Here is a 26,719-nt window from a genome sequence, read left to right as displayed (position 1 = left end):
AAACTCCAGCAGATGGTGACGGAGAGGGAAACCTGGTGTGCCACAGTCCATAGGGTTGCAGAGTCAGACATGACCTAGTGACTGAACAACAACAACAATTAATTGCAATTATAGATTTTAGGAAGGAGCTGAGTTTCATTTTGTTTTTTGAGAACCCATAGTGGAAGACCTGTCCTGTCCTGAGAGTCAAATGCCAGTCCTTAATCTGGCAAGGATAAATGGGTGGTGGCTGGTGGAGGAATGAGTAAGGTGGGCAGAGGGTAGAGATGAAGGAGTGCAGGGAAGAGCATTGCAGACAGAGGAAACAGTGTGCTTGATGGTTTTGAGACAGGGAGGAACCAGGCTTGCTCCAAGAACTTTAATATGAATGTGACATTGACATCCTTCCACTTTCTAGAAATATATAGTCATTACTTTAATAGTGTTCGTCTTGCACCTGATGATTTTTAACAACAGTTTTCAAAACTTGGATTATGTCCTTTCATTATATTTAGATGATAGATTAATTATTTTTCCCCTTTTGTTATCTAAAGAAACTGAATGAGATTAAAACTAAAATTCTGAGATTCTTGAAAGAACGTATTTTGCCATGGCATGCATGGTTTAGTCTTTTGGAAGCTGTCTTCTGATAACAAAATATCTATGTTACATGACTAAAACAGACATTTAGGTAATAGATTTAAAGATTTGTGTGTTTCATGGGTCCTACTTATACTGTTCATTGTTATTTCCAGGTCCTATACATAGATCCTTTTTTTCTCCCAAAACATTTTTCTTATAAATTGCTTTACTTTGTTATAACATGGGAGAATTCACTTAGCTAAATACAAATGTATGTACTTATCCCCCATCAAATTTGAACCAGATCTAAGACATCTCCTAAGTTTTATGTTTATACAAGATTCTGTGCCACATATTTCTTGTCTAGTACATAAATTTATGTAATGAAACTGTTGAGGAGAAATCCCCAGATGTTCTCGTATTAAGTTGAAAATTAGGGATTTCCCTGGCGGTCCAGTGGTTCAGACTCCGTGTTCCCAATGCAGGGGGCCTGCATTCGATCCCTGGTCAGGGGACTGGATCCCACATGTCACAACTGAAGATCCCGCATGCCACAACTAAGATCCAGCACAGCCAAATAAATAGATAAGAGTAAATTTTAAAAAATTGAAATTAATGTGTTATTTTGGCAGGTTATTCTCGTTCAAGTTAATCCAGGTGAGACTTTCACAATAAGAGCGGAGGATGGAACACTGCAGTGCATTCAAGGTAAGGAAGTTTTTTTGTAAGCTTTCTAATTAAAAAAAATTTTCCCTTATTATTTTATGGAAGTAAAGTTTATCTCTGAGTCTGCATGTGATTTTCTAGAAGTAAAATTTATCTTGGATTTTTTTTTTCTTGCTTTTATTAGAGGCTCCTTAATGCTGAGTAGGCCTGTGATATATAAGTGACACAGTCAAATATCTTGAGTATTCTATTGACTTTTAAGTGAACTAAATCAACTTGGGAAAGCTTTCTTTGTCTTCATGTATTATGGAATTTGATTCCCTGAAAAATCCAGAGATTTTAAAGAGACCTTAAAATTCCAGTAGAGAATAACATGTACTTTTTCAAGTTAGATGAAAGTTTCAAGTACATACTGTGATGCTACCCAAATGATGCTTTTAGAGGCAAATATCTCTAGTTGTTTGTTACTGAGTAACAGGTTACTCACATTTGGTAGCTATATACAACATTGGTTGTCTGGTTTCTGTGGGTCAGGAGTGTAGGTACAGTTCAGTTGTGTCCTGTGGCTTTGGGCCTCTGGAAACACTAAGGTCCAAGTGTGGGCTAGTGCTGCAGTCACCATGAGGCATGTCTGCGTGTCGGTCTGTTTCCTGGCTCGCCTAAGTGGTTGTTGGCAGGGTTTAGGGTTTTTTTGTGGGCCAGTGGCAGGCAGCTTCCGTCTGTTCCTTGCTAAGTGGCCTCTCCATGGAGGTGCTTACATTATGGCCGCTGACTTCATCGGAGCAGCAGCTACAGGGCAAGAGGGAGTGCTCTGTCTAACCCACTCGAGAGCAGTGATCACACAGAACGTGAATACTAGCAGGCAGGAATCACTGGGGGCCCTTTCACAAGGCTGCCCACCACAGTGCACCCTCTGCCCTCAGAAATTCACGTCTCTCCTGTGTGCAAGATACCCCCTCCTAAGATCTCCGAAAGTCTTATTCCATTAATGCATCAGCTCTCCAGAATCTTATTATCTAAGTAAACTCCAGGTATAGTGAAGCTCCTTGAATGTAGTTCTTTAAGGACTGCTCCTAGGCCATTTCTGTTAATTTCTAGTTTGTGTAATACTGGGGCCTCTTCTCTGTCATTCACTTTGGAAAAAGAGAGAGACATAGATACTCTGATCCATATGAGGTTCTACTGTAGGAAGATCAACCCAGATCTGGAGTTAGTCTGTAAATACTGCTGTGTTGGAGGGCACTCTGGTGATAGCTTTTTGGCAGTGATTGGGATTATGGGACAAATGGTAAATTGGCCTGTAATTGAATTCAATACTAGGTTGTTGGTTAGACTGAAATCTGCCCAAAGGTCTTATTTTTAATACCTAGGCTTGCTCACCAATATATAAAGAAAATGAAGGGAAATGCTCTTTAGTTTTAGTTTTCCATAGTGAACTACATGGAAAAACTTAATTTTTTCTATCCTGCATAATAGAGTATGCTGCCGTGTAGCTTCACTACTTGTTTTTTTTTAACTATAACAAAAATTTAGGAAAAAAATTAAAACACATTTCAATTCCAATTAATCTGAAACGATTTAGCCATTCATGAACAGTATTTTTTCTGATGGCATTTCGCTGATCGTTGTGTCCCTGAAATTGATCTTTTGGTGTTCTAAACCATTTAAAAACCAAATCTAGTCTTTGGTGATGAATCATACAAAGGAACTTCAGATAAAAGAGAGAAAATATTTTAAAGTAGTATAGGATAGAGAATCTTCCACCTACTTGTATTACTGTAACATATTATCAACTAATAAAACCTCAAAATTTACTCTGTATCTTTAAAAAAAGAACACACTAGAAAAAACTACATGAAAAGTTATTTTACCTACATAGAATGAAGCTGATGTTTCCAGTTCAGTAAGAGAATAGTTGAGCTGGTCACAGTAAGGTTGGAACCCGAAGTACTGGCTGGAAGACTGTGTCCCTCTGCAGCTGAGTATGTGTAATAGAATCTATAAGAAGCAAATTGCTGAGTGGATCAATTTGTATAAAATCCACTTTTTCACTCCACCTGCTTTTACTTTTGGTGTCTGACGAGGGTGTGTGTTTGTGTGTGTGTGTGTGTGTGTGTGTGTATTCATCTAGTTAGCTTCTTCCTCACTTTTTTTGAGTGCATGTTCGTAACTGGTATACTCTGCGGGGTATTTTGCAAGTATATTGCTCTGTCCACAATGGGAGCTTTGTATTTATTCATGATGCTACTTGGAGATAAGTGACACTAACACCCCTTTCAGTGATTTTAAAAAAATGCTGTTAACTAAAGAAGAATTGTGGAACCATTTATCTTTGGCTTCCTCTGAGTCTTCCTAGTCTTTATTCTCTTCTGAACCCCCAGGTACTGTGATTATCTTTATTGGTACCTGGACATATTGGTACCTGAGCCAGCTAATTGAAATGACACAGGACAGGATGAAAGGGACAAGGACCTGGAACCCCAAGCGGTTTGCTAGGGCTTGGAAGGCACTGGGACAACAGGATCAACTGCAGGAACTGGAAGGAACCCTAGTCCAGACCCATTGTTGGCCATTCATGCATAATAGGCAGTCACTCAGGCTGGGTATCCTCACTGACCCCTGCATCTGCGTTCCAGTGTGAGTGAGTGAATGCTCACTCCAGATGGGTAGAACATATCAATATAGAATGTGGGACTAGGCAATATATTTATAAATTCGCTGTGATTAACATCCTTATCATTGCTCATATATATTTTTTTCCACTTTTAGGCTTATGTATTCTCTCATTGAAAGGGTATGACAGATACATATGAAGCTGAGACCTGTAGAAGTTAACACACAGCTACAGTCACACAGGGAGAAAGAGCAGGGCCCTTGTTTTTCAAGTCATTTTATTTCTTTTTGGCTGTGCTGGGTCTTTGGGGCTTTGCAGGGTTTTGTCGAGTTGTGGTGCGTGGGCGCGCTTCTCGAGTTGCGGTGTGTGGGCTTCTCATTGCAGTGGCTTCTCCTGTTGCATCACAGGCTCTAGGGCGTGCAGGCTTTGGTAGTTGCAGCAGCTGGACTCGGTAGTTTTGGCTCCCAGGGTTTAGAGCTCAGGCTCAATAGTTATGGCACGCAGGCTTAGTTGCTCAGCTGCATGTAGGATCTTCCTGGATCAGGGATTGAACTCATGGCTTCTGCATTGGCAGGCAGATTCTTTGCCACTGAGTCACCAAGAAAGCCCCAGGACCAGAGCTCTTGATTGCCTTGCTCTGTGGCTTTACATCAGGGCATCATGAACTGAAATCGACTCCATTTTCTTGAGCACATGACAAAAACAAGACGGCTTCCGATTCTTGGAGTAGCAGGATTCTGGGAAGGATGCTAGCTGAGTACTGAGGTCCCCAGGATAAGATGGAGGTGGTTTGCAGAGCAAAAATGAGTGGTGGAGGCTGGGTCTTTGGAGTATGACAGGAACCCTGTTAACAGAAGTAAGAGTAGGATAGTTTGATATAAGGAGTACTGCTTTATGAATCCTTACATTATTTCTGTCCAAAGTCAGGATTGGGCCCAGAGTTGGGGTGGGCTGAACTTCTAGGTGGGGCTTCCACTTAAGGTGCTGGAAGGAGAGAGGTACAATGGTAGCGGACTGATTAGGAAAGGATCAGAAATTGAGTCATACTGTAATGGAAACTTCTGAAAGAAGTATTTGCATTTTACCAAAGATTAAAGTTAAGAGAATGAAACTCTAGTTATGCTGTTTCAACACCAGCCAGCAGATGGAGAGGTGGTTTTTTTTGGCAGGGATGGAGCGACGGTTGGTGGTGGTGGCCTTCCTGGAAATTCAAGTCATACTCATTGCTTACGCCATGGTTGAAACTGTCAGCTTTGTAGCTTTGCTATTTCAACACTAGCCAACAGGTTAAGGATTGCTGGTGGTGGGGGGTGTGGGGACTTGTGACTTAGGAGTAGGGAGAGGAGCTGGTTGCAGGCCTCCCTGGAAACTTTGAAATTACACCATATGAGATCAACCCCCTTTGCTTGTAGTTGCATTTATTAGCGTAATGATTTTCTCTGTTGGATATTTATGACATCACTAGAAAATCCCCAGCAGCTTATTGTGATGCCATGAAAAGGCATTCTCAAAATTCAGAGCAAATCAAAGTAAAGAATATTGTTACTCTGGGGAAAAACGAGATTTTTGTTTTTGTTTTCATGGGAATGTCCTTGGTGATAATGAAGGAAGAAAAACACAGGAAACATACAATATGCTGTGAAAGCAGATTCATTTCTAATGGAATATTTCTCAATATTTTCCATGAAACATGAATCATGGGTCTTGAAGGGGCCACAAAAGATCATAGTTCATTCTCACTGGGAGGCAGCACTTTACCTATGGCATCCTAGACAAAAGATTTTTCTCTCCTAGGCCAGATGAAAGTGTATAAAGGGCTAATTGTTGGGGGGGGGGAAAGAGTCTTAGCAATCAGTATGAATTCTTTCCTTAGATTAAGTTCAGACGTTAATAGAGGGCGGCCGCTGGTCTCTTCCATTATTTTCATATCCTCGTCTGGGCTGAGGTGCTGGCAGCGCAGCCTGCCTTCCTGTCCACACATGCCATCTTTTTTTTTTTTTTTTTCTGGGCCATTTCTCTGCTCCCTGTAAAACCCTTCAGCCAAAACAAACACCACACTTCCTTTAGGCTTTAGGTCTGTCTCCTTCAGTAGGGCCTTCCCCGCCCCACCATTTCAGTCCATTCTGACCCTTCTCTGCGTTCCTGGAGGAGCAGGTAGAGGTAGCCCGCATGTAACCTCTGGTGGTACCTGTAAACCTTTCCTTAGCCCTTGAACTGGACTGTGAATTCAGCTGTGACAGGAAACAATGTATCCTCCACCCTAACCCACCCCAGCCACACAGCCTGGCAATAATTCCTGACTTTAGACCCTTGACTAGCTCTGGCATTACATCAGATGTGATGATATTTCTTTTAACTTTTTTTGCTTTTGTTCTAGGAACTTAAAGATGTTTAGTTATGTGATTTTAGTGGGTTTTAAAATCTCTGTAGAAGAACTTTCAAATCACATTTTAATTAAAGCCAATCAGTTTCCTTTAAAAAAATTTGTAAGTCTGAAGAACTTTCATATTGACTTGTATTAATCCTATAATTTTTGTCTTTCAAGACTGTTATATTTCAAATTGTCAGCCCGAAGAAAACAGATGAATGTTATGGTGATAACAGCAAAAACAAGATAAAAGTGAAATGCTTGGGATCACCATTATTCTAATGAAGAATAATATTTAAATATATTTGATTGCTAGTTTCTTTGTCCAGAATAATCCAGACATCTTTACAAAGATGATTATTACTCAGCCAGTCTGTGTTAAGTGGGTAGAGATCTTGAAATGGCAGGAGGGAAGCTCCAGGAAAACCCTTCTCTGAGATGGCTGTAGCTTGGATGCTATTAGAGTGGAAACTTTTCCCCCCCGCCTGCTTTCCTCTCCCTCAGCCTTCTTCAGCTGTGTCTGACTCCGCCTGCCCCACCGAGTGTGGGAACCGTATCATTGATGAACAGCACACTCTGCTCACAGGCTCTGTGAATGACACCATTGAGAGCCGTTCCACATTTCTGAATCTCCTTGTTTGTCTCCCTCCCACCCCCTCACCCTGCCATATTCAGAATCCAGACTGCCACAGGGACCTTTGAGTTTTTTTTTTTTTTTCCCCTCACTTGGTACTTTTAAGTGCATTTACTAGACTTGTTTGGCACCTTAAAACACCAACCTGACATTCTTTCTAAGAATTTTAAGACACGTCCTAGAGAATTATTGTCTCCTGCTTTGTTAATTGAGAAATGACATGAGTGATGTCACTGGGAGGGCTTACAAGCTGAGGTAGACTGTCATTTCACAAGCAAATCTATATGGTCTGTGCCTTTAAATCAGCCTGCCTGAAAATGAGGTATTCCTGCTTTACTGGCTTAAAACCAAGGAAGGGGACCTGCTGCAAATGAAGTCGGTCTTCTGAGATTGATTGCACCCTTGTCCTGGCTTAAATTTGCAAACAAGTTTTCCATCAAAACTATTTGGGTGGTTTGAAAGTGAAATTACTGCATATGACTGCCTTTAAATCTTTGAGAATCTTTGCAAACTTTCATTACATTGAATATGTATTTGATTTTTATTTGATTGTCTTTAATTATTTATGGAAAGTCTGCATTATATGGGGAAAAGGTTTTTTTTTCCCTGTTACAATTTTTGGATTTTGAGAGCTTTTTTCAGAGCACAGGAAACCACTTTTAAAGTCAATTTGTTTTGCATCTGGGGATTTGTGAGAGATCACTAACCTGAAATCTTACTGTGAACAGTTAAGGTCTCACTTGAAAAATCTTGTAGAGTTGAAAATACCAAATCTTTAGCCCAGGCTAGTCCTTCTGTACTGCCCATCTTTTTGACTGATCCAAAGCTATATTTGGTGAGAGTTATTAGTACATAGTCTTCCAGTGAGGCTCTAGGTTGGAGAATCTGTGAGTTTCTAGGAAAAACTGGATTACTCCACCAACTTGCCAGATCATTTTATTACTTAAGCTTTGGGACAAATTGGTCTTTTACCTGTGTGTGTGTAGTATTGATGAAAGGTTGATGAAAAATCACTTTTAGCATTGTAGATATATACCTGATCTCTCAAATGCTTGGAAGCCTTATTTTGGGTATGATGATTTGCCTTTTCTCTCACACACGGCATACGTAGTTGTGCAAACAGGAGTTCTGTATGTTGACCTGATAGGTCCCCTTTCAGACAATAGCTTGCTGCTGAGTAACTGGAAGGTTACCAGCAGAGTGATAAGAACCAGTAAATACTGATGTGCCTAGAGCGGAGAGCCCAGTTTTTGGAAGGGGTAGGAGGAGAGTCTGGGATGCTAAGTGCAGCTGTCATCGTTCTGGGACCAAGTAATGTCACAAGAGTGGTTACATCAGTGCCAGACTGTGCTGCATCCTAGGAGGTGTGAAATCCCTCTCGAGATGTACCCACTGTGTCTGCTGCTTTCTACCTTGCCCAGTTATCTTGATTGTCTTTAGCTATTCTTACATACTCATGGGGCTTATTTGGTGGTTCAGCGATAAAGAATCCATCAGCCGATGCAGGAGACAAGAATATTGGAGTGGGTAGCCATGCCCTCCTCCATGAGGCATTTTTGCCTGGAAAATGTCATGGACAGGGGAGCCTGGAGGGCTAAAGTCCATAGGGTTGCAAAGAGTCAGACATGAGTGAGTGACTAAACCACCTGCACCACCGCCACACATTCATAATTAGGACAAAACTTTACCCAATATTATGTTCTCAGACCTTCTTTGGTCTTTTTCTCCAAGTAAAGCTTGAGTGATTTAATTGCTAGAAGTTATAAAAATTATGTTCTGAGAGTAAAGGCTCTGTAGTGTGAATCCCTGATTGTTTGCTAGATAATGGTTCAACTCCTAACCCCAATTTCCTCTCTTAAAATGGAGGTAGTGGGAATCCCTATGCAATAAGGTTGTGAGATAATCCATTGTAAATACCAGCATCATCACCATCACCGTCTAGTAATGTATACAGCTTTGGTGATGATTTTTGTCCTAAACTAATGTCGTGATCACTTGTGGGCATTGATTTGATTATCCAGCTCATGGAAATCTGTCTTAAGTTCTGGTCTCCGTTTTATTGCCAATTTAACAATAGGCTTGCTTTCATGGGGTTGATGGTGATGGCAACATTTCAGATGAAGGTTTATGGAAATGTATATATATTGTTCAGATAAAGGATTGTGCATAAAACAGTGGCTCCACCTTTTTCTACATGTAAAGTAAGTTTTGTAGTTGAAACTTCAGCTGTTTCTTTTTCTGGATGATAAACAGTTAACTCTCACACTGCCTGAGAGGCCCTATTCAGACAGGCCTGTGAAGCAGTTCCTATGGGTAAGCCTTCCCTCCGTTAGGTCTTGTCGTTCACATTTCAATGAAATTCCGGACTCCTTTAATCTTTATTTAATGTATTTTGCTCTTAGTCTGTCCTGAAGGGGCAGTAAGGCATATTGGTAAGATTATTATGGGTTTTGAGCTAAGATTGCCTGACTTAGAAGTCCCCTGCATGTTAGATGTATATCATAAAAGCAGTTACTTCTCTTTATCTACACCTAATCTGTAGAATTGGAATAATAATATCGGTCTTAAAGAATTACTGTGGGGATTAAATGACATATTGGGTAGAAAGCACTTAGAAGAGTTTCTAACGCAATGTAAGGGTCCAGTAAAAAAAGGAACCATTATTAGGCTCCCAGTATCCTTTACAGTTAGACATTGAACCACTCTTTATTTTTGTTACTTGTCTGTCAGTTTAAAGCATTTCAGGAAAGCTTTTCTGAACTTGAGGCATTGGTTAGGAGTTTTCACATGTCTTCACACTTTAGTTGTAATGCTTCAAAATAATAATGTTTCATAATAATATGTTTAAAAATTATGCAATGGGAGTTTAGCTTCTGTGCCCTTTTGTTTACAGGCTTGCTCAGCAATGACTGCAGTGTCATTTCTGAGGGCACCACTGCTTGGATTTCCTTAAAAGTCATGGATTGTTGTGTGCCAGATAATTCCAAAGAAGCTAATTGTCTCCTTACTTTGATTGTCCGCCACATTTTATTTCACAGCTTGTAGTCTTTAGTTCTGGCTTTATTCTTTCTGTATTTTTTACCTTTGTTTTTACACTTATAATTTGAAATGGAAAATTTCATGTAAAGAAGACTGTAAAGGATTCTTAAAGTTTAGGGGTCAGATCTTAGTAATCTTTGTATCCCAGTGCCTAGCCACCACCTCCTAGCTGTCCAGAACAAAAGGAAAATCCTTTCCTAATATACTGTTGAAAAATCATGTCAAAATGATGGGGAAAGTCTCTTAGTTAATTCACAGAGGTAATTTTTTGTTTTTGTTGTTACGCTTAAGTAGTTAAGTTTGGTTATTTTTACTCTCCATTCCTCAAGTTAAGATAATGAATGCAGGTATAAGTTTGTTTCCAAAAGCACACAGTAATTCTGAAGTTCAATATATGGGTTAGCTCCCTTATTTGTAAAAAACATGAGGGAATGATCATTATATTCATTCTTTTGATAATGTTTTTCTTTTGTGAGGAGTAGGCTGGAAACACCCTGGAAAGTATTGTTAAGGCTATTTAATAGTGAAAGATGGACCAACTTTATCTTTTATATTATTAGCAAATAATTTAGATTATTCATTAGTATTTTATATTTTCATGCAGTTAAAAATTATTGCCATTATCTGTAGCAGTAAACTCAATAAACCCCATGTCAGACCCAGGAGTAATAGATAGAGTGGACTTTAAATTGTAAATGAGTTTGATTACTGAAGTAAGTGGAGTTGTTATGGTGATTTTTCTCTTCCTCCATCAGCAGAGTGATTGAAGGAGAGAGAGAGGATGGTGAGGGGCAGGCAGGAGGTCAAGACAGCTCGAGGGCAGTGCTGGTGGGTGTGGAAGTGGGAACAGAAATTTGAATTGTATAGGAGATAGTCATGACTTGCTGACCAGGGAGACACTGAAGGAGGGGAGAGAGTTATGGAATAGATGTTGTATGTTTCCCTAAGATAGGCAGAATCGAGTCCTTTAGGAAAATGTTTGTCTTACAGTGTAAACAATAGTGACTAAACATTTTGTACTCTGTCATAATTGGGCAAACATTAGGATTAATAAAAAAGAAAGAAAAAAATTAAGTGCTTTTTTTCTGGTAGTATTGCTTCTCAGAGGAGTGTTTCGGTGACTTGAAAAGTATTTTGCACACTATTTTTCAGGATGTGAAGACAGTTGGGTGAAAGGGAAGTGTGTTTTAATACTTCTTTCTGGGTCCAGCCATCTAAATATGGAGAAAAGTGACTTCCAAACTGCCCACATCAGCGACTTTCCTTTCTGACTACTGGTTTGGGGTTCTTTGAATATACCCACATTCTTACGTGGCTGAATATAAACCTCCCCACTTCCCCCCACCACCACCACCTTTGGTAGTTTGGAGAGAAAAGTTGATTGTTGAAAACTCTTCAAATCTTTTTGTGTCTGAGTTAAAATGGAAGCATTCCATAATTTAAATGTAACATCTTTATGGACACTTCATATATTGCAGTGTAATAGAACCAAATTTGGCATGTTTTGTGGTATCTTTCTGGCTTTAGGTTTGTCCATATTTTCACTTAAAAGTTTTCAATTACTAACAAATTATAATTTCTGGGTCTAAACTGGTAAGAGGAGGCAAAACATCGAGGGAAGAAAACTCTTTGGGAAAGGAATGGAAACTTGAAAAGATAAGCACAAGCATTATTCTTGGTGTGTTTTTGAGTGAAAGTATGTTGTTCTCTGCTAGAAGACCAACCAGATGAATTTTATCTGTGGTGTTATGCAGTCCTCAGGAAAGTGGATTTACGTACTCTACTCACACATACGTACTCACACATACACTTACTTCATGTGGATGTCAGGTTAAACTCTGCCGGTTCTTTGCTTGAAGTTGCATGTCTTTGACCGCTGTCTGGGGCTGGATTGTTTTCGTTAGCCGGGATTGAATCCTTTAACATCAGTTCAGGGTGTCTCATGCTAGACCCAGCCACGTCCGTTCTCTGTGCCTGCTGTGAGGATACAAGCAGTGCAGACAAAACAAGTACTTAGGCAAGGCTAGAACCTAGCTTGTCTCCTCCAGTTGAGGAAGAATGATCTTTGCAGGTGTTATAATCAAACCTTTATACTTCACTTGCCTGAGTAAGCGGAAATAGTCATAAAATATTAAAATGCAGCAAAAGTGTTGCTTATTATCCTGTAAGTTACAAATCAAGACCAGAGGTCAATTTGGTTAATTTAGTCTCAATAGTCAAGACATTTCTTATTTTATGGGTCAAGAATTTGCTTTTTTTTTAAAAAAAATATTTGGTTGTTCTGGGCCTTAGTTGTGGCATATGGGAGCTAGTTCCCTGACCAGGAATCGAACCCAGACCCCCTGCATTGGGAGCTCAGAGTCTTAGCCACTGGACCACCAGGGAATTCCCCAAGCATTCGCTTTTTTTAGTGAGTACTTAAAAAAAAATTTTTTTTATAGTGATAAGTCACATAAAACATTATTTTAACCATATTTTGACTGTACAGTTCAGTGGCACTAAGGACCTTCACACTGTTGTAAGCATTCACATTTTGAGTGACTTAGTTCTTGCGTGTTATGCTTGAGGTAAAGAACACCTCTAGGCTTGTTTACAAGGTAGCTCATTGGTAAAGAGTCCACCTGCCAAAGCAGGAGACTCAGGTTTGATCCCTTGGTCAGGAAAATCCCCCGGAGCTGGAAATGGCAATCCATTCCAGTATTCTTGCCTGGGAGATCCCAGGGACAGAGGAGCCTGGCGGGCTGCAGTCCATGGGGTCGCAAAAGAGTTGGACACAACTTGGCGACTGAGTAACAACAAAGAACATCTCTAATCTCTCAGAATTTAAAAACTGGTTGTGTTAACATTGGTGCTTTCTAACTTTTGCATATCAGAATTACCTGAAGATCTTAAAAATGTACAAGCTGGCCTCCAGGCTAATTGTAGGAAATTGTCAGTTTGTCTAAGCCAAGGGGAATTGTCGTAGTGTTGGGGGCAGGATCTTGGCATTAGTTTTGAAAAGCTTCATAGGTAATTTAATATGCAGTGGAGATGGAGAACTTTGGATTAACCTAGCCCTCGGGAGAGTTTAAGGAATTCTCGTGGTGTGCATCACCTTGCATATGCCGTGTACCTGTCCGTTCATCAAGTTCATTTTCTTTAAGAAAGTTTGCAAAGTGCTTAAAAATCTTTTATCTTGTAATCATATACTTAATAAGTAAACTCCTTGTGGTGGTTGTCTTTGTTGAACTCATTAGTTAAAATTGGTCTTCAGCTATTAAAAACTCCTGTAAGTAGTACAAAAGGGTCATCAAACAAATTTGAATTTATTCCTTTCAGCAGAGACTAGATTTATTTTACCTTCATTTAGATGTAAACACAACAACTCACCTATTATAAACTATTAAAACTAAAACTTGATCAAAATAGGTAAGATTGTACAGGGTGGATGAAGCTGAAAAAGTGAAATGGGAAAATAACCGTTTTACAGCTTGCTGCTTGCAGAAGCTGCTTTTATCTCTGGTGCCACTTGACTTGGTGGAAGAATTGGGCTAAAACTATTGCTTCCCTCGTTGTTTCCTTCATAACTTGCCTCATACTTTGAATTATGTAGGTGCCCAGAAAACAACTTGGTATTTGGCTCGTGATCCCCCTTCAGCATACCTGAATCCAGGGTATTACATCCAGGGTCAGATGATGACAGTTACCAATAGATTATAATCACCTGGGGCTTGTTAAAACACAGATTTGCTGGTACTACCCCCAGGGTTTCTGATTTAGGTCTGGGATAGGTGAGGTGAGTCCTGAGAATTTGTATTTATAGCAAGTTCCTGGGGATACTGATGTTAGTGATTCTGGGACCAGGCCTTGAGAACAACTTTGAGGTAGGAGGATTTAGGGAAGAGGGGCACTTGTAAGAGGGGATTTATAGAGAAGTGCTTTTAAATAAAGGGAATCTCTGGTGGTCCAGTGGTAAAGAATATGCCTGCGGTGCAGGAGGCGCCGGTTCAATTCCTTGGTCAGGAGGATCCCCTGGAGAAGAAAATGGCTACTCACCCACTCCAGTTTTCTTGCCTGGGAAATCCCTTGGACAGAGGGACCTGTAGGGCTACAGTCAATGGCGTGCCAAAGACTTGGACACGACTTAGCAACTAAACCACCACCTTGCCCTTAAAAGAGAAAATCCTCAGGATTAAGTTTGGTCATAAAATGGACAAAAGGAAGAAAATTCTTGTAAATGCAGACAAAAGAATGATTGGCTTAAATTCTTCAGCTGTATGCTCAAAAATATAATTTTTTCTTAATCTGAAAACTTTCCCCCTCTCTCTATTAGAGTTTTAATGAACTGGGGTTTGAATCAGGATCTCTTTTCAAAGGATTTGTTTGTATAGTCTTTCCGTTTATACTCCCTTATTCAACTGCCATTTTATCAGAAATTATTTTTCTTTTCTGTGCCCCAGTTCCAATATAGTGAGAATAAATACAATTGCCAAAGATATTCTGGGACTATTTTGGAGTTTAATGCATAGTACTATGTAGTATTTGGGGATCACTGAGTTGGGAAACTTATGCAAATATGAGAAGCATTCTAAACAAATAAACAATATCTGATACTCTATTCAAGTAATAAGCAAGTATCCCCCATCCCCCTGACAGCTAGGTGGTAGTAAAAGAAAAAGCCAAAGCGGAGGATAAGAAGTAGTCAGGGAACTAATATGGAAGTTGGCTCCACTCTGTAAAGTATTCTAAAGAAACAGTTAAGATTTTTAAAGCATAAAACTAAGGGAAAAGGAAGTGACTCAGAATTCAAAATAGATAGGGCTCTTGACCAGTAAAGATCTGGAATGGGAGGAACAAGAGGAGAAGCAATCCATGAGAAGCAGTTGGGGTTAGTGAACGACTCCATAGTAACGTGAAAAACAGGATTATACATATTGCCTTTTTTTTCCTTCTGTGGACAGGGCACCATTGTAGAAATTTAGAATGTTGTGCTCTGTTTTAAAAATCTGTTTCAAGAGTCAAATTGAATTCCAGACCAATTGTTAGTAATTAAAGTTACAACTCTTAAGGAGTTTTCTCATGATCTGCAGATGAGTTCTGCCATTGTTCTGTGAATTTTCATTGATCATTTTTCTACTCATTGCACCTGTCATGCTAGTATCAGCAATTAACATTCCTCAGAGTTGAATAGAATGCCAGCCTCCATCTCAGATGGAACTGGAGAACAACAGGTACATTCTACCAACTTCTTGGCTATACCCAGGGTAGTAAGAAGGCAAGTAATTAACTCTAGAAGAGACTTTGGAGAAAATGAGATTCTTTAGAAATTGAGCCAGAGTGCTGAAAAGTAGCTCTGGGTAATGTACTTAGGGGACATAGGAAATGGCTTAACAGGAAGGGTGAAATGGCCTTGCTAATCTGGCCTCTTTAAATTTATATCAAGCCTATTTCCCTTCCTTGATACAAATCTTTACTATACACTCTCAACAGTCCCACTGTTTTGTGCAACTTTAAAAAAAAGTTGACTTAAGTTCACATCAAAGGTCATTAGACTTGAACTCATATAGTAAAAATCAGTTGATCTTGTTAATTTTTCTTTTCCCTTCTTTAAAATATATATATATATATATATTTAAAATATATATTCTTCCCTGGTGGCTCAGATAAGAATCTACCTGCAATGCAAGAGACCAGGGTTTGATCTGTGCATCAGGAAGATCCCTGGAGAAGAGAATGGCAACCCACTCCAGTATTCTTGCCTAGAGAGTTCTATGGACAGAGGAACCCTGTCCATGGGGTCACAAAGAGTCGGACACGACTGAGTGACTAACACACACACACACATTTTATTTATTGATTTATTTACCTGGAGGTGCCAGGTCTTAATTGCAGCATGAAGGATCTTCAATTGCGGCATGCAGACTCTTGGTTGCAGCATGTGGGATCTAGTTCCCTGACCAGGGATCGAACCCAGGCACCCTGCATCGGGAGCTCAGAGTCCCACCTGCTGGACCACCAGGGAAGCCCCCTAAATAATACTTTAAAATAATTTTATTGACTTATCTTTGGCTGTGCTCGGTCATCATTGCTGCATGGCCTTCCTCTAGTTGAGGGCACGGGCTGCCTGTTGTGGAGCACAGGCTCTGGATCACAGGCTCAGGAGCTGTGGAGTGCGTGCTTACTTGCTCTGCTGCGTGTCGGATCTTCCCGGATCAGAGATCGAACCTGTGTCTCCTGCATCGGCAGGCGGATGCTTTACCACTGAGCCACCAGGGAAGCCCTCTCTTCCCTTTTAAATGAAGAAAGCTGACAAAACCTTCTGCCTCTGATTAAAGGAAGAGAATGCCCTCATAGAATTTAACAACGTTTCCATTCAGTGTGGTTTCTTTGATCAAACACTTCACTTTCCTCACCTCAGAATAAGAGAATTGGACCAAATCGTTTCTAAAATTCTTCTTACCTCTCAATTTCTCTTTCCTCTGTCACTTTTATTCCCCTAGAGTTTTCTGCCATTTTAGATCTTCTTAATTTCAGGAGAAGAGTATAACTTAATAGGTTTAAGTGTGGGCAGATTTCAAGAGCTTAATTATCTAGAATTTTCTTTTTGAAAGCGAGATGTTAAACTATCATTTAGGACTCTTACTGTATCATAAATTAATTTTGACTGGTAACCAAAAAAAGAGAACATTATCCAGTATGTATTTTTTCTTTGTTTTAATAATTGCCATGTTAAAAAAATATATGTACCTAGTGTTTGCCAGGTGCTTTATATCACTTGTCAACCCCGGCTGCACAGCTGAATCACTGTGATTAAAAGAAGTGCTTGGGTTCCACCTCCAAAGACTTGGATTTAGTTAGTAGTACCCAGTATTTTTTTTGTGGGGGAGGGTGGGATGGGGGTGGGTGGGTGATGCTCTCGGCTTGCAGATCTTAGTTCCCCAACAGGGATGGAACCTGGGCCCCAGCAGTGAAAGTGCTGAATCCTAACCACTGGACTTCCCACCAGTATATTTTTAAAGATAGAATTGTCATAAGTAGGTAGTTAGCACTGTTTTCAGTAAAAGTTATTTTTATTGCCATCTGATATTTAGGTTATTAAATTATTTGTGAATGGAAAGAATCATGAAAACATAAAGAGTGACACTTTCTCCCCCTGGGTGTACTGCCTCAGCTGGAGGGTCTGTATGTGCATTGACTCTCTGCCTCGTGCCCACTGCTTGTTCTTGAACTGGCTAAGATCACCTTGCTGCTTTCCCTGTCTCTTATCTCTGAAACAGCACACATGGTTGTCCTTTTTGTATTGGTTTCATAGGGTTACTTGCTATCATTTTATTGAAACTGTGACGTGGTTGACTGAGATACACCAGCATTTTACGTATCTCTACATGAGAAAATTCCGTCAATTAAACTGACTTACCATTAACTGTAAGATGCTTTCCTTTTCCTGAGATGTTAAAATGAGAAAACAAAAAATTACTTGGAATTCATGAAATACGTTTAGTTTTCAGTTTCTCTTCCAGATTTAATTAGGTTATTGAAAATGACAAATTGATATGGTTCTGTCCTAATTTTGTGTTTGCATCATCATTCTGTGTGTGCGTGCATGTAAAAATTGAAATAGCTTACTATTCTACTTCTCAGTTGTAGAGATATGACTCATTTGTTTAAACATCATATTCTCTAAATATGCCCTGGAGGATTTATACACAAGTCATAATCTGGTGATGCTCTTTGTTAGTTTTAGCTTCTCACCAAATGTCTGTTGCACTCTGCCAAAAGGGTTATTTTTTTTTTTTTTTAATGTGTGTATATATGTGCATACGAGCTTCCCTGGTGACTCAGATGGTAAAGCGTCTGCCTACAACGCGGGAGACCCGGGTTTGATCTCTGGGTTGGGAAGATCTCCTGGAGAAGGAGATGGCAACCCACTCCAGTATTCTTGCCTGGAGAATCCCACGGATGGAGGAGCCTGGTAGGCTACAGTCCATGGGGTCGCAAAGAGTCGGACACAACTGAGTGACTTCACTTTCTTTCTTTCTTCATGTTTGCATACACACGCACACTCACACAGTGTATATGAATGTGAGTTTGCCAGTGTTACCACTGGTGTCTGCTCTAACCTTTTGGTAAAATCTATCTACACTTTGGGTTTTAAAACATTTCAAGGCTCTTCTGTTCATCTCTGTGCTGGATGTTGCAGCAGTCTTTTATTAAAAACAATATAGTCTAGTGCAACAATCTTATGATGTATTTCTAATATGTATATGTGGCAAATACTTCATCTTCTTTACATGTTCCCTCTTCTCTTTTCTTCTCCCTCCTTCTAGATTCCTTCCCTCTCTTCCTTCGTTCCTTCCCCCCCTCCTTTTCTTCCTGTTTCCTCCCTTTCTGCCTTTCCTACAGTGTTAGCTAAGACATTACTTTTGGCTCTAGATCATCTACCTCTAAAAACTTCCCTTGTGTAATAACTAATTTAAATTTATTTCAGCTGTACAAGTAGCACATGTGACTTGGTAGTTTTTATTTTTGAGATGCTTTTAAAGCTTTATTGTAGTTTATCAGAGCACTAGGATATTTTCTTTGGTCAAAATGCTTTGGATTTATTTAAAGCCTGTGGTAGCCAATTAACTTTGGAATATTTGTTTGGTTTTCAGTAAATTAGTAGGTAGCCCTCTAGAATTTTCTTTTCTTCCCCATAAGGAGGTGCTGGGGATACTCAATCTCTGTCTGAAGACCAGGTGTGATGAAGTGACCCTTTAGATTAGATGCACTATTGGTGTTCATTTTCACAAATGGTTGAAATAAAAGAAGAGTACCTTTTACATCACTAAATCTCTAAGCACCTATGATATTTGATTTTCCTTTGTCCTCTAGCTCCTCTTCATGGGAACGTTTATTGTGCAGCCGTGTGGTCTCCTGACTATGTGGTTTTCTTTTCTGGTTTGCTCCTAATGCCTGTCTTGCTATAGACTCCTCTCAGAAGCTACATGGTCTCTTTCACTTGGGTCTGTGTGTGTCCACGTGTGGTTGGGATAGTTAACACCTTCCCTCCACGTGGCGGCCCAGCCGCCTTGCAGAACTGTCAGGGCATGCTGCCTTAGCCATGCCTCTGCGGTGTTCATCTGTGTTACTCCACTTCTCTTCTCTCATAACACCCTTCTCCATGTCCTCAGCTACTTGCTCTGTCTTCACCCCCTTTCTCTCCTATTTCTTCTAATATCCTCCATGGGATGGATATTTTCTTTAGCAAACTTGGTGTTTCTGGAGAGAAAGATTTGACCTTTGGGCTGTCCACCTAAGAAGATGTTCCTCCGAAGGAAAAAGCCCTGAACTTTGGACATTTCTGAGAAAATTCACTTAAAAAAATTTTTTTTGAACAGGATCTCTGGTCTACATTTGCAGCCAATTATGAAACTCCCAGGTGTCCTGGATGCATAGGAGCCCTGCTGTTGTAGCGTGTTAGCCTTGGTCACGGCGGTGTAGACGGGCAGGGGCGGCTCTGGACCCTTCTGAGCCAGCTGCATAGAGGACAGCATTGTTCGTGTGGCCTGTCTCTGCACTGTGATTTGTTTGCTGCTTGTCAGGAATCCATCCAGTGAGATATCATGATAACTTCTGGCAGGGCTTGTTTGTTTACTGTTTTTATTGTGTGTGTTTAGAAGGGGGAAAGAGAAAAAGGCCGGTAGTGATCGGCTCTGTGTCTCAGCCCTTGAGGTCAGCTTTTCCGTCCTGACTCAACGCGCGTCAGGGCTGTGGAGACTGCTGGGTTGGGTGTGCAGAATTTCCTCTGTCGGACCGAGGAGCCAGAAAGCCACGATGAAGTTTGATTTGGCTTGTGGCAGCCTTTTCCAAATATGAGTTTGGATGCAGTACAGTACGTCCTCTAAGAAAAAGAGGAGCAGGGAAACCAATAACTCTGTAACTGGAAATATTTGGGGAACATTTCAAAATGGGGAAACTCTAACCTGTAGTATTTGGAGTCTCCCTTAAGCCCGGGTTGGTGTGGTGCACAGAGGCCAGGCTTTTTTTTTTTTTTTTTTTTCCAGGCTGAGTGTTCCCTTTGCTTGAGGGAAACCATAGAGCAGCCTCTGTCCTGCGGGTGCTGCATGCTGACTTGCTCCAGACAGTCTTGAATGTGACCTGGCAGCCAGCGCTGTTTCCTGCTGACGTGGCCTCCCACCACCGAGCAGAACAGAGCCGTCTCAGTGTGCTGAGCAAGGAGCGGCCCAGGGCTTGAATCACCAGCGGGATAAGGAGCACATTAAGAGGGGAAAGCGCCTAGCTGTTCAGGTTTCCTTCTAGATATACTTAAAAGACACCTTTTTTTTATAGGAAGGGAGGAGGAGGAAGAAAAACAGAAGTGAAGAATGCGACGAGAATCCAACAGTGATTTGTTTGGCCATAGGAAGGGTTTCTTATCAGCAGGACTTCACTTCTGGGGTGAGACCTCGTCTGCTGCAGACATCTGAGAGGAGGCTTTGGAAGGCCAGACTGGGCTGCAGCCTGCTCAGGCCACACTCCTACGGAGGTCGGTGGGAGTATGGACTCCCTGTCATATCCTGCAGACAGACATTCCAAAAAAACAAGACTGTCGTTTGTGTCTTGGTGGAACAAGCTCTCCCCACATGGGAGGAACTGGAGAAAGGGACTCCTGAGGATTGTTGTTTCAGCCACTGCCTGTTTCTTTGAATTTGCTTCTTTGCAAAGGTCCAGGTATAGCTCCTTGTTACCTTCTAATGGAGCCATAAAAGACAAGCTGTCATGGAATTTTAGAGTGAGATGGGACTTTAATTCTGATGTAGACCTTCAGTGGCTTCACCTGTTTTTAAAGGTTACTATAGAACCTTTTATTCAGTTCATCTGATATGGACATCCACTATATAAAACAGATAGCGCTGATTGAGGGCGGAGAGGCCTGAGGCACACCTGCTCCTCTTTTTTCTGGTAAAGCCTCTTAAAACTTCCCCTGGCCACCTTGCCCTCCTAGCATGCATATGTGGAAAAACCAAAAATCACTGATCTAATACACCATTTCCATTTTATAGGTGAGGAAATTTTGTCTCAGGTAGGTCAGTTTGTTAGGTAATATTACAGTGACTTTCAAAGTGCCTTAGAGTAAAAGTACTTCGATCTGTCTCTTGCGTTTGAGCCTTCACAATCTCTTAGCTGTTGCAACAGCCTCCCTGGCCTCCCTGCCTCCAGCCCAGCTTTAGGGCAGACAGTGTTGTGTGCTGTCTTATAGGCTGTGTGTGCGCGCTCAGTCACGTCTGACTCTTTGTGGCCCTGTGGACTATAGCCTGCCAGGCTCGTCTGCCCATGGCATTTTCCTGGCAAGAATACTGGAGTGGGGCGCCATTTCCTCCTCCAGGGGATCTTCCCAACCCAGGGATCGAACCCGCGTCTCCTGTGTCTCCTGCATTGGCAGGCAGATTCTTTATCACTAGCACCACCTGGGAAGCCCTCTGGAGAGATGGGAATCACCAAGTACGACCCAGATGGCGTGAGTAAGACCCAGCTGATGGCACTTGTGAGGTGATTGGGGGACGGCAGTGAGACTGGAGATGAAGGGAACCATTTGAAGGGAAGAACCGTCAGCACTTTTTAAGCATGGTTAGGTTTTAGAGTATGGTTTAAATTACAGAAATTGGATATGGAAAAGTTACCAAGGGAGCTTAGTCAAAATGATTCTCAAACACCCAGCCAAGGCAATCGGGAGAATGTGGAGCCTGTCTGCCATTGATACTAGGAAAATGTTCTTACTTTTCAGTTCTCTGGGTCCTTTAGCCTCTTTACGATCGAGCACTCGCCGCCAGTTGAGACCTGATTTTCTTCACTGCTTCCGCGTCTCCACGTGATTGCCAGGTGGCTTTTGACATGTGGTATAACCCTTACTTGGTTCCTGGTGTATCATTTATTTGTATAAGTCATTTGAATTTGTTCTTTAGTGGGTTGTTTACTCTAGGTTATGGAATGAAGCTGAGATAAATTCAGATCCAGAGTACAGATCTCATTCCTGGTTCAGTGTTGGCTTTTCTGCATAGCCCCCCAAATCTAGTGAGTAGGTGGACTTGGACTTAAACACTGTGGGAATTATTTACAGTGGCTGTGTATTCCAGTGTTGCCTCTCTCCTGCAAGCCACATTCTTCTGTTGCTCTCCAGGTTACCACCCTCAGCTTGGTCAACTGAAGCCTCTGCCCATAGCAAATGAATTCTCAGAAGAGCAAGCAGGGTAGGAATGGAATGGAGGGGATGAAGTAGTAAAAGTATAATAGACCTACTTATATTTTTAGTAAGGTCATCTGACTTCTTTTAAGGAGGCTTTGATTTTTCCTGAGCCATGAATGGGTGGAATTAGAAAGTTATTCAAATTATTTGTGGCGTTGTGGTGTTGATGTTGCAGACTGGGTGTACACTTTGTAAAGACTAGAAGGGGAGAAACAATTTTACCTGTTGATCTTGCTTCAGTGTTAGAGGTGCTGTCTATGTAATTATATGCATTCCCCTCCTCAGTTCATACTGGGAAAAAAAATACCCAGAGACTTCTTTTCAAAGTTCTTGGTAGTTCTTTTCTTCATGTGCAACTGTGAGTACGAAGCTTGGGCAGTGGGAGCAATCATTCTTTTGTGTGATGTTAATGAGATAATTTCTGCATTACAAATCTTCAGGACACTCTTTGTTTAAATGAAACTTCAGAGACTTTTTGCAAAGCCTCTTTACCAAGTCTCTTTGCTTCATTTAAACAAAGTCTTTATTAATTTCTTATGTTTTGCTGTCATCAGTTGCATAAACTAACTCGATTGTTTTGAATGAAAGAATTCAGGCCACCATTTATTTGTTGTCTTCTCTTTTCTCCTTCTGTCTCCCCAGTATAATTTGACCAAGTCTAGTTAAGAGTTGCTATTGTTCCCACCACAGCCACCCACTCGGAGTGGTAACCGCTAAGTGTCAGTTCATCCTGGTGTTGGAGGAAGTCTAGAGGAAGTGTTCAGGGTTGACTGCAGGATTATTGCCAGGAGGCTGGGCGCCTGATAGCGGGCGGGCCTTCACAGGGGCTGCCAGCAAGGGACGGGCGGCAGGAATTTCCGCTCCGCTGCAAGAGGGAACAGGGTGGCCCCGAGGGTGTCACGGTGCCAGCCAGCATCTTGAGCGCGTCTTTGTCCTATTTGCTGATGGAACCTGGAAAGGCTTATTGTTGCAGAGGCATCCACAGTGAAAGGTGGCTGTTGTGATTTTTGAAATGCTTTTCGGTGCTCATTCTCCAAAGCAACTGGAGTTTCTTAGGTTAAAAAGCAGCTAATGAATCTGTTTGATCTTGATGTGGAAATGAACCGTATCAAATTCCAGGTCAAATCGCTTTCCCCGGTAGAATGTTTGCTTAACCTTTTGAGGTATACTTCATCAGATTATGGACTATAGAAAGTTTATTTGTCCTCAGTTTTCTAATCTATAGAGTGGCATAGCTATTATTCCAATAGTGCTCTTAAGTGTAAACCTAATTTTGTCTACAAATAAGAAAAGTCAGATTTACAAATGGATTATAAAAATTAGTAGGTACAATGTGTAGCTTAATCATACAAGCACTCCCATATATGGCATCATTCTTGAAAAATACTTTGCCATCTGGTCCCGTTTATCTCAGATGAAAAAAGAGTACAGCTTTTTCTCTTGCTCATTTTAATTCTCATTAAGCCGCCAGCTAATATTATTATCCTTACTTAAAACACGAAGAAACGAAAGTTCAGAATGGCTAAATAACTTACCCACAGTAGTGTAAGTAGCAGAACCAGATTTTGGTCTCAAGATTCCAGAGCTACTGGTATTAAAAAAGCCAAAACCTTTTTATTCTGAAATAATTATAAATTCACAAGAATTTGGTAAAAATTTACAGGGCAGATCCCATGTATCTTTGATGCAATTTTGCCTAATGTAGTAATGTCTTTGATAGTATAATATCAATACCAGGAGTTAGCATTGATAAAATCCACAGAGTTTATACAGGTTTCACTAGCTGTACATGGCTTTTGCATTTGGAGGTAGATTTGTGTAGTTACTACCACAATCAAGAACTGTTCTTTTGTCTAAGGCTTCCCTGTGTTACCGGTTATAGCCACTGCCCTGTTCTCCCACCATCCCTAACCCGTTGCAACTACTAAACTGTTCTCCATCTCTGTGGTTTTGTTACTTAAAGACTGTCTTATAAATGGACTCTTATGGTGCTTAATTTTTTGAGATTGGCTCCCCCCCCAGCATAAATTGAGATCCATCTAAGTTGCGTGTATTAATAGCTCCTTTTTATTGCTGAGTAGTTTTCCCTGATATGAACAAATTACAGTTTAACAGTTTACCTATTGAAAGACATTTGGTTCTAGTTTTTTGGCAGAATTGTCAAAATAAATCTGCTGTGAACATACATGTACAGTTTTGTGTGTGATCATGCCTTCTTATTTCTCTGGGATAAATGCCTAAGAGTGCCGTGCTGTGTTATAATTGCATATTTAGTTTTGTAAGAAACTGCCAAATTTTTTCCAAGTGGCTATACCATTCTGCATGGCTTGTAATGCTGTGTGAGTGATCTGGAGTCTCATCTTTGCCAGCATTTGATCTTAACACTCAGCTCTTCTTTTTCCCGTTAATGTCAGTTGCTCCAGCACCATTTGTGGAAAAGACTACCTTTCTCTATTGAATTGCTTTGCACATCTGTTAAAAACCATTTGGGTGTACTTGCGTGTGTGTATTTCTGGGTCCTCTGTTTCTATCCCATTGATCTATGTGTCGATCCCCTTCTTCAGTACCATGCAGTCTCGGTTACTGAAGCTATTTAAAGTAAACCTTAACATTGGACCCTAGTATTTTAAAAAACAATTTCTACAGTAGGCATTTAGGGTAAATAAAGGAACCAATAAAGATATGTCAGTCCTTCTTAAATGGGTACTTGTAAATATGAGTTCTATGTTCAACTTTGACTTAATTCGAGAAAACCTGTAGAGAACCCATAAAGGAAGTGAGCAAAAAAAAAAAAAAAAGTGAAGACAAATAATAATTGGGTTGTAAGTCTGAGGCTCTGTACAGCTGTCACTGAGGTCCCTAAGGACTTTTAAGTATAGAATGATTATAAGGTCTAGATCTTTGGGTCTGTTTGTCATGAAATAACAACTGTTGACAATCAAAAAAGAAATCATATGAGCAGAAAGTTAAACAAAAAAAGGATTCAGCTCCATTAAAGAAAAGTTCACAATATTCATTTGTGTATTTTAAGGCACCTTACTCTCACTGAAGCCTTCTGTATGTTTTGTCATCTTTGGAGAGCAAAGATACTACAACATATTAGACTTGGAGAGGAGGTAGAGGTCAATTTAACATTGACATTTTGCAGGGAGAAAATGTGTTCTTTTATAAACAGGCTGGTTCATCTACAGAAGGGCAGGTGGCCTGTCTATGTGAGAGGGTGTCTTGATCCTGGACAGTCAGTCACTTTCACTTCAACTCTTACATAGGGAAGCAGATCCTCTGGGTCCAGCTCAAATTAAGTGGTATTTACTAAAAGCTGTGGGACGTCCACTATTCCCTGTGCCATCCCAGCACCATTCCATCTGTCTCAAGTCACAGCCTGACTCTTGGTGTGGAAGCTGATCAGGAGCCCCAGCTTCATGAACATGGAGATTTGAAATCATTTTCTGTGCACCTAAACCTCAGGGTCAAAGTTGAGGAGGACAGCTTCATTGGTCAACTCTGCATGAAGCTGAGTGCCTTTTTGGATCCACATTCCTCCATATACATTGGGCTCCACCCTGCATCTCTGGGTCTTTTCCTGGCTTGGGCTCTTTTGCATCCTTGATGCCCTGCAGAGTATAGGTGTGGGGGAGCAGTGGGGGAGGTGGGCAGCTCTCACGTTGGGGTGGAGTGTGTCCGTCTTTGTCTTGTGGTAAACTGCTGGTTTTTGTGTTGTTTTTTTTTAAATCTGAGATGGTCCTAAAGCCAAGGGCAGCAGTGGATATCACAGTACTACAACACTACACAGGTTTGCTTGAATGGGATTCTCTGTTCATGGACCTGCTCCCTGGGCCTGGGCCTGGGCTGTTGTGGATTTGCCATCCCACCTGCTGGCTGGGAGCTGCCCTCTGTGCCCCCCCAGGCCTTGCCTTTTGATTTCTTCAGGTTTCTTCTCTGTGGCTTTGTTCTGTAGGCTCACCATCCTGCTGCTTATTCTGTTCCTGATGTGGTCCATGTTTGCACCTTCTAGAGTTTGGACCCCAGCTATGAGAAGTCAAATCTTTAAAAAAATTTTTTTTATTGACATATAGTTTATTTACAAGTTGTGTTAGTTTTAGGTGTACAGAGAAGTGATTCAGTTTTATATATTATGTATATATGTATGTATGTTTTTATTCTTTTTTAGATTCTTTTCCATTTTAAGTTATTGTAAGATATTAAATATAGTTCCCTGTGCTTTACATTAGATCTTTGTTGGTTATCTCTTATGTACATAATAGTGTTATATATTTTAATCTCAAACTCCTGATTTATTCCCTCCCCTTTCCCCAGAAGTCGTATTAAATCTTATGGAAGAGCTGCAAAAATCAAGACAGTGAAAACTGTCTTCTAAATAATGTCATTCTACTCCTTTCAAGGTTGTCATGAAGCAGAGTAATGAAAAGATTAACTATAAATCAGAAAATGTCAGCCTGATGGGCTGGGAAGGCATGATCCAATAATGGAGCAAAATTAACAGAGAAGTCTGTGTAGCTACATTTTAAAGTTTGCTCATTGTCTCTAAAGATGAGAAAAAACTTTTATAATGCTGGCTTTTGATTTTTTTAAATTAGGTTTTTAAAATAAGCCACATAATTGTAAGCTATA

General features: G+C 40.7%; 1 protein-coding gene across 6 annotated transcripts in view; it reads left to right on the top strand.

The window, feature by feature from the left end:
* Positions 1-26,719, top strand: part of FNDC3B (fibronectin type III domain containing 3B) — a 350,375-nt gene that overhangs the window by 100,386 nt on the left and 223,270 nt on the right. For all 6 annotated transcript variants that reach the window (XM_065942284.1, XM_065942279.1, XM_065942281.1 and 3 more), the window contains one exon: positions 1,194-1,269. In XM_065942284.1, the coding sequence (XP_065798356.1) occupies positions 1,194-1,269 (76 nt within the window). The remainder of the gene's footprint in view (positions 1-1,193; positions 1,270-26,719) is intronic.

This window comes from Muntiacus reevesi, chromosome 8 (genome assembly GCF_963930625.1).
Source record: "Muntiacus reevesi chromosome 8, mMunRee1.1, whole genome shotgun sequence".
In the NCBI taxonomy this organism is placed as follows: Eukaryota; Metazoa; Chordata; class Mammalia; order Artiodactyla; family Cervidae; genus Muntiacus; species Muntiacus reevesi.
This window is presented reverse-complemented; position numbering and strand designations above follow the sequence as displayed.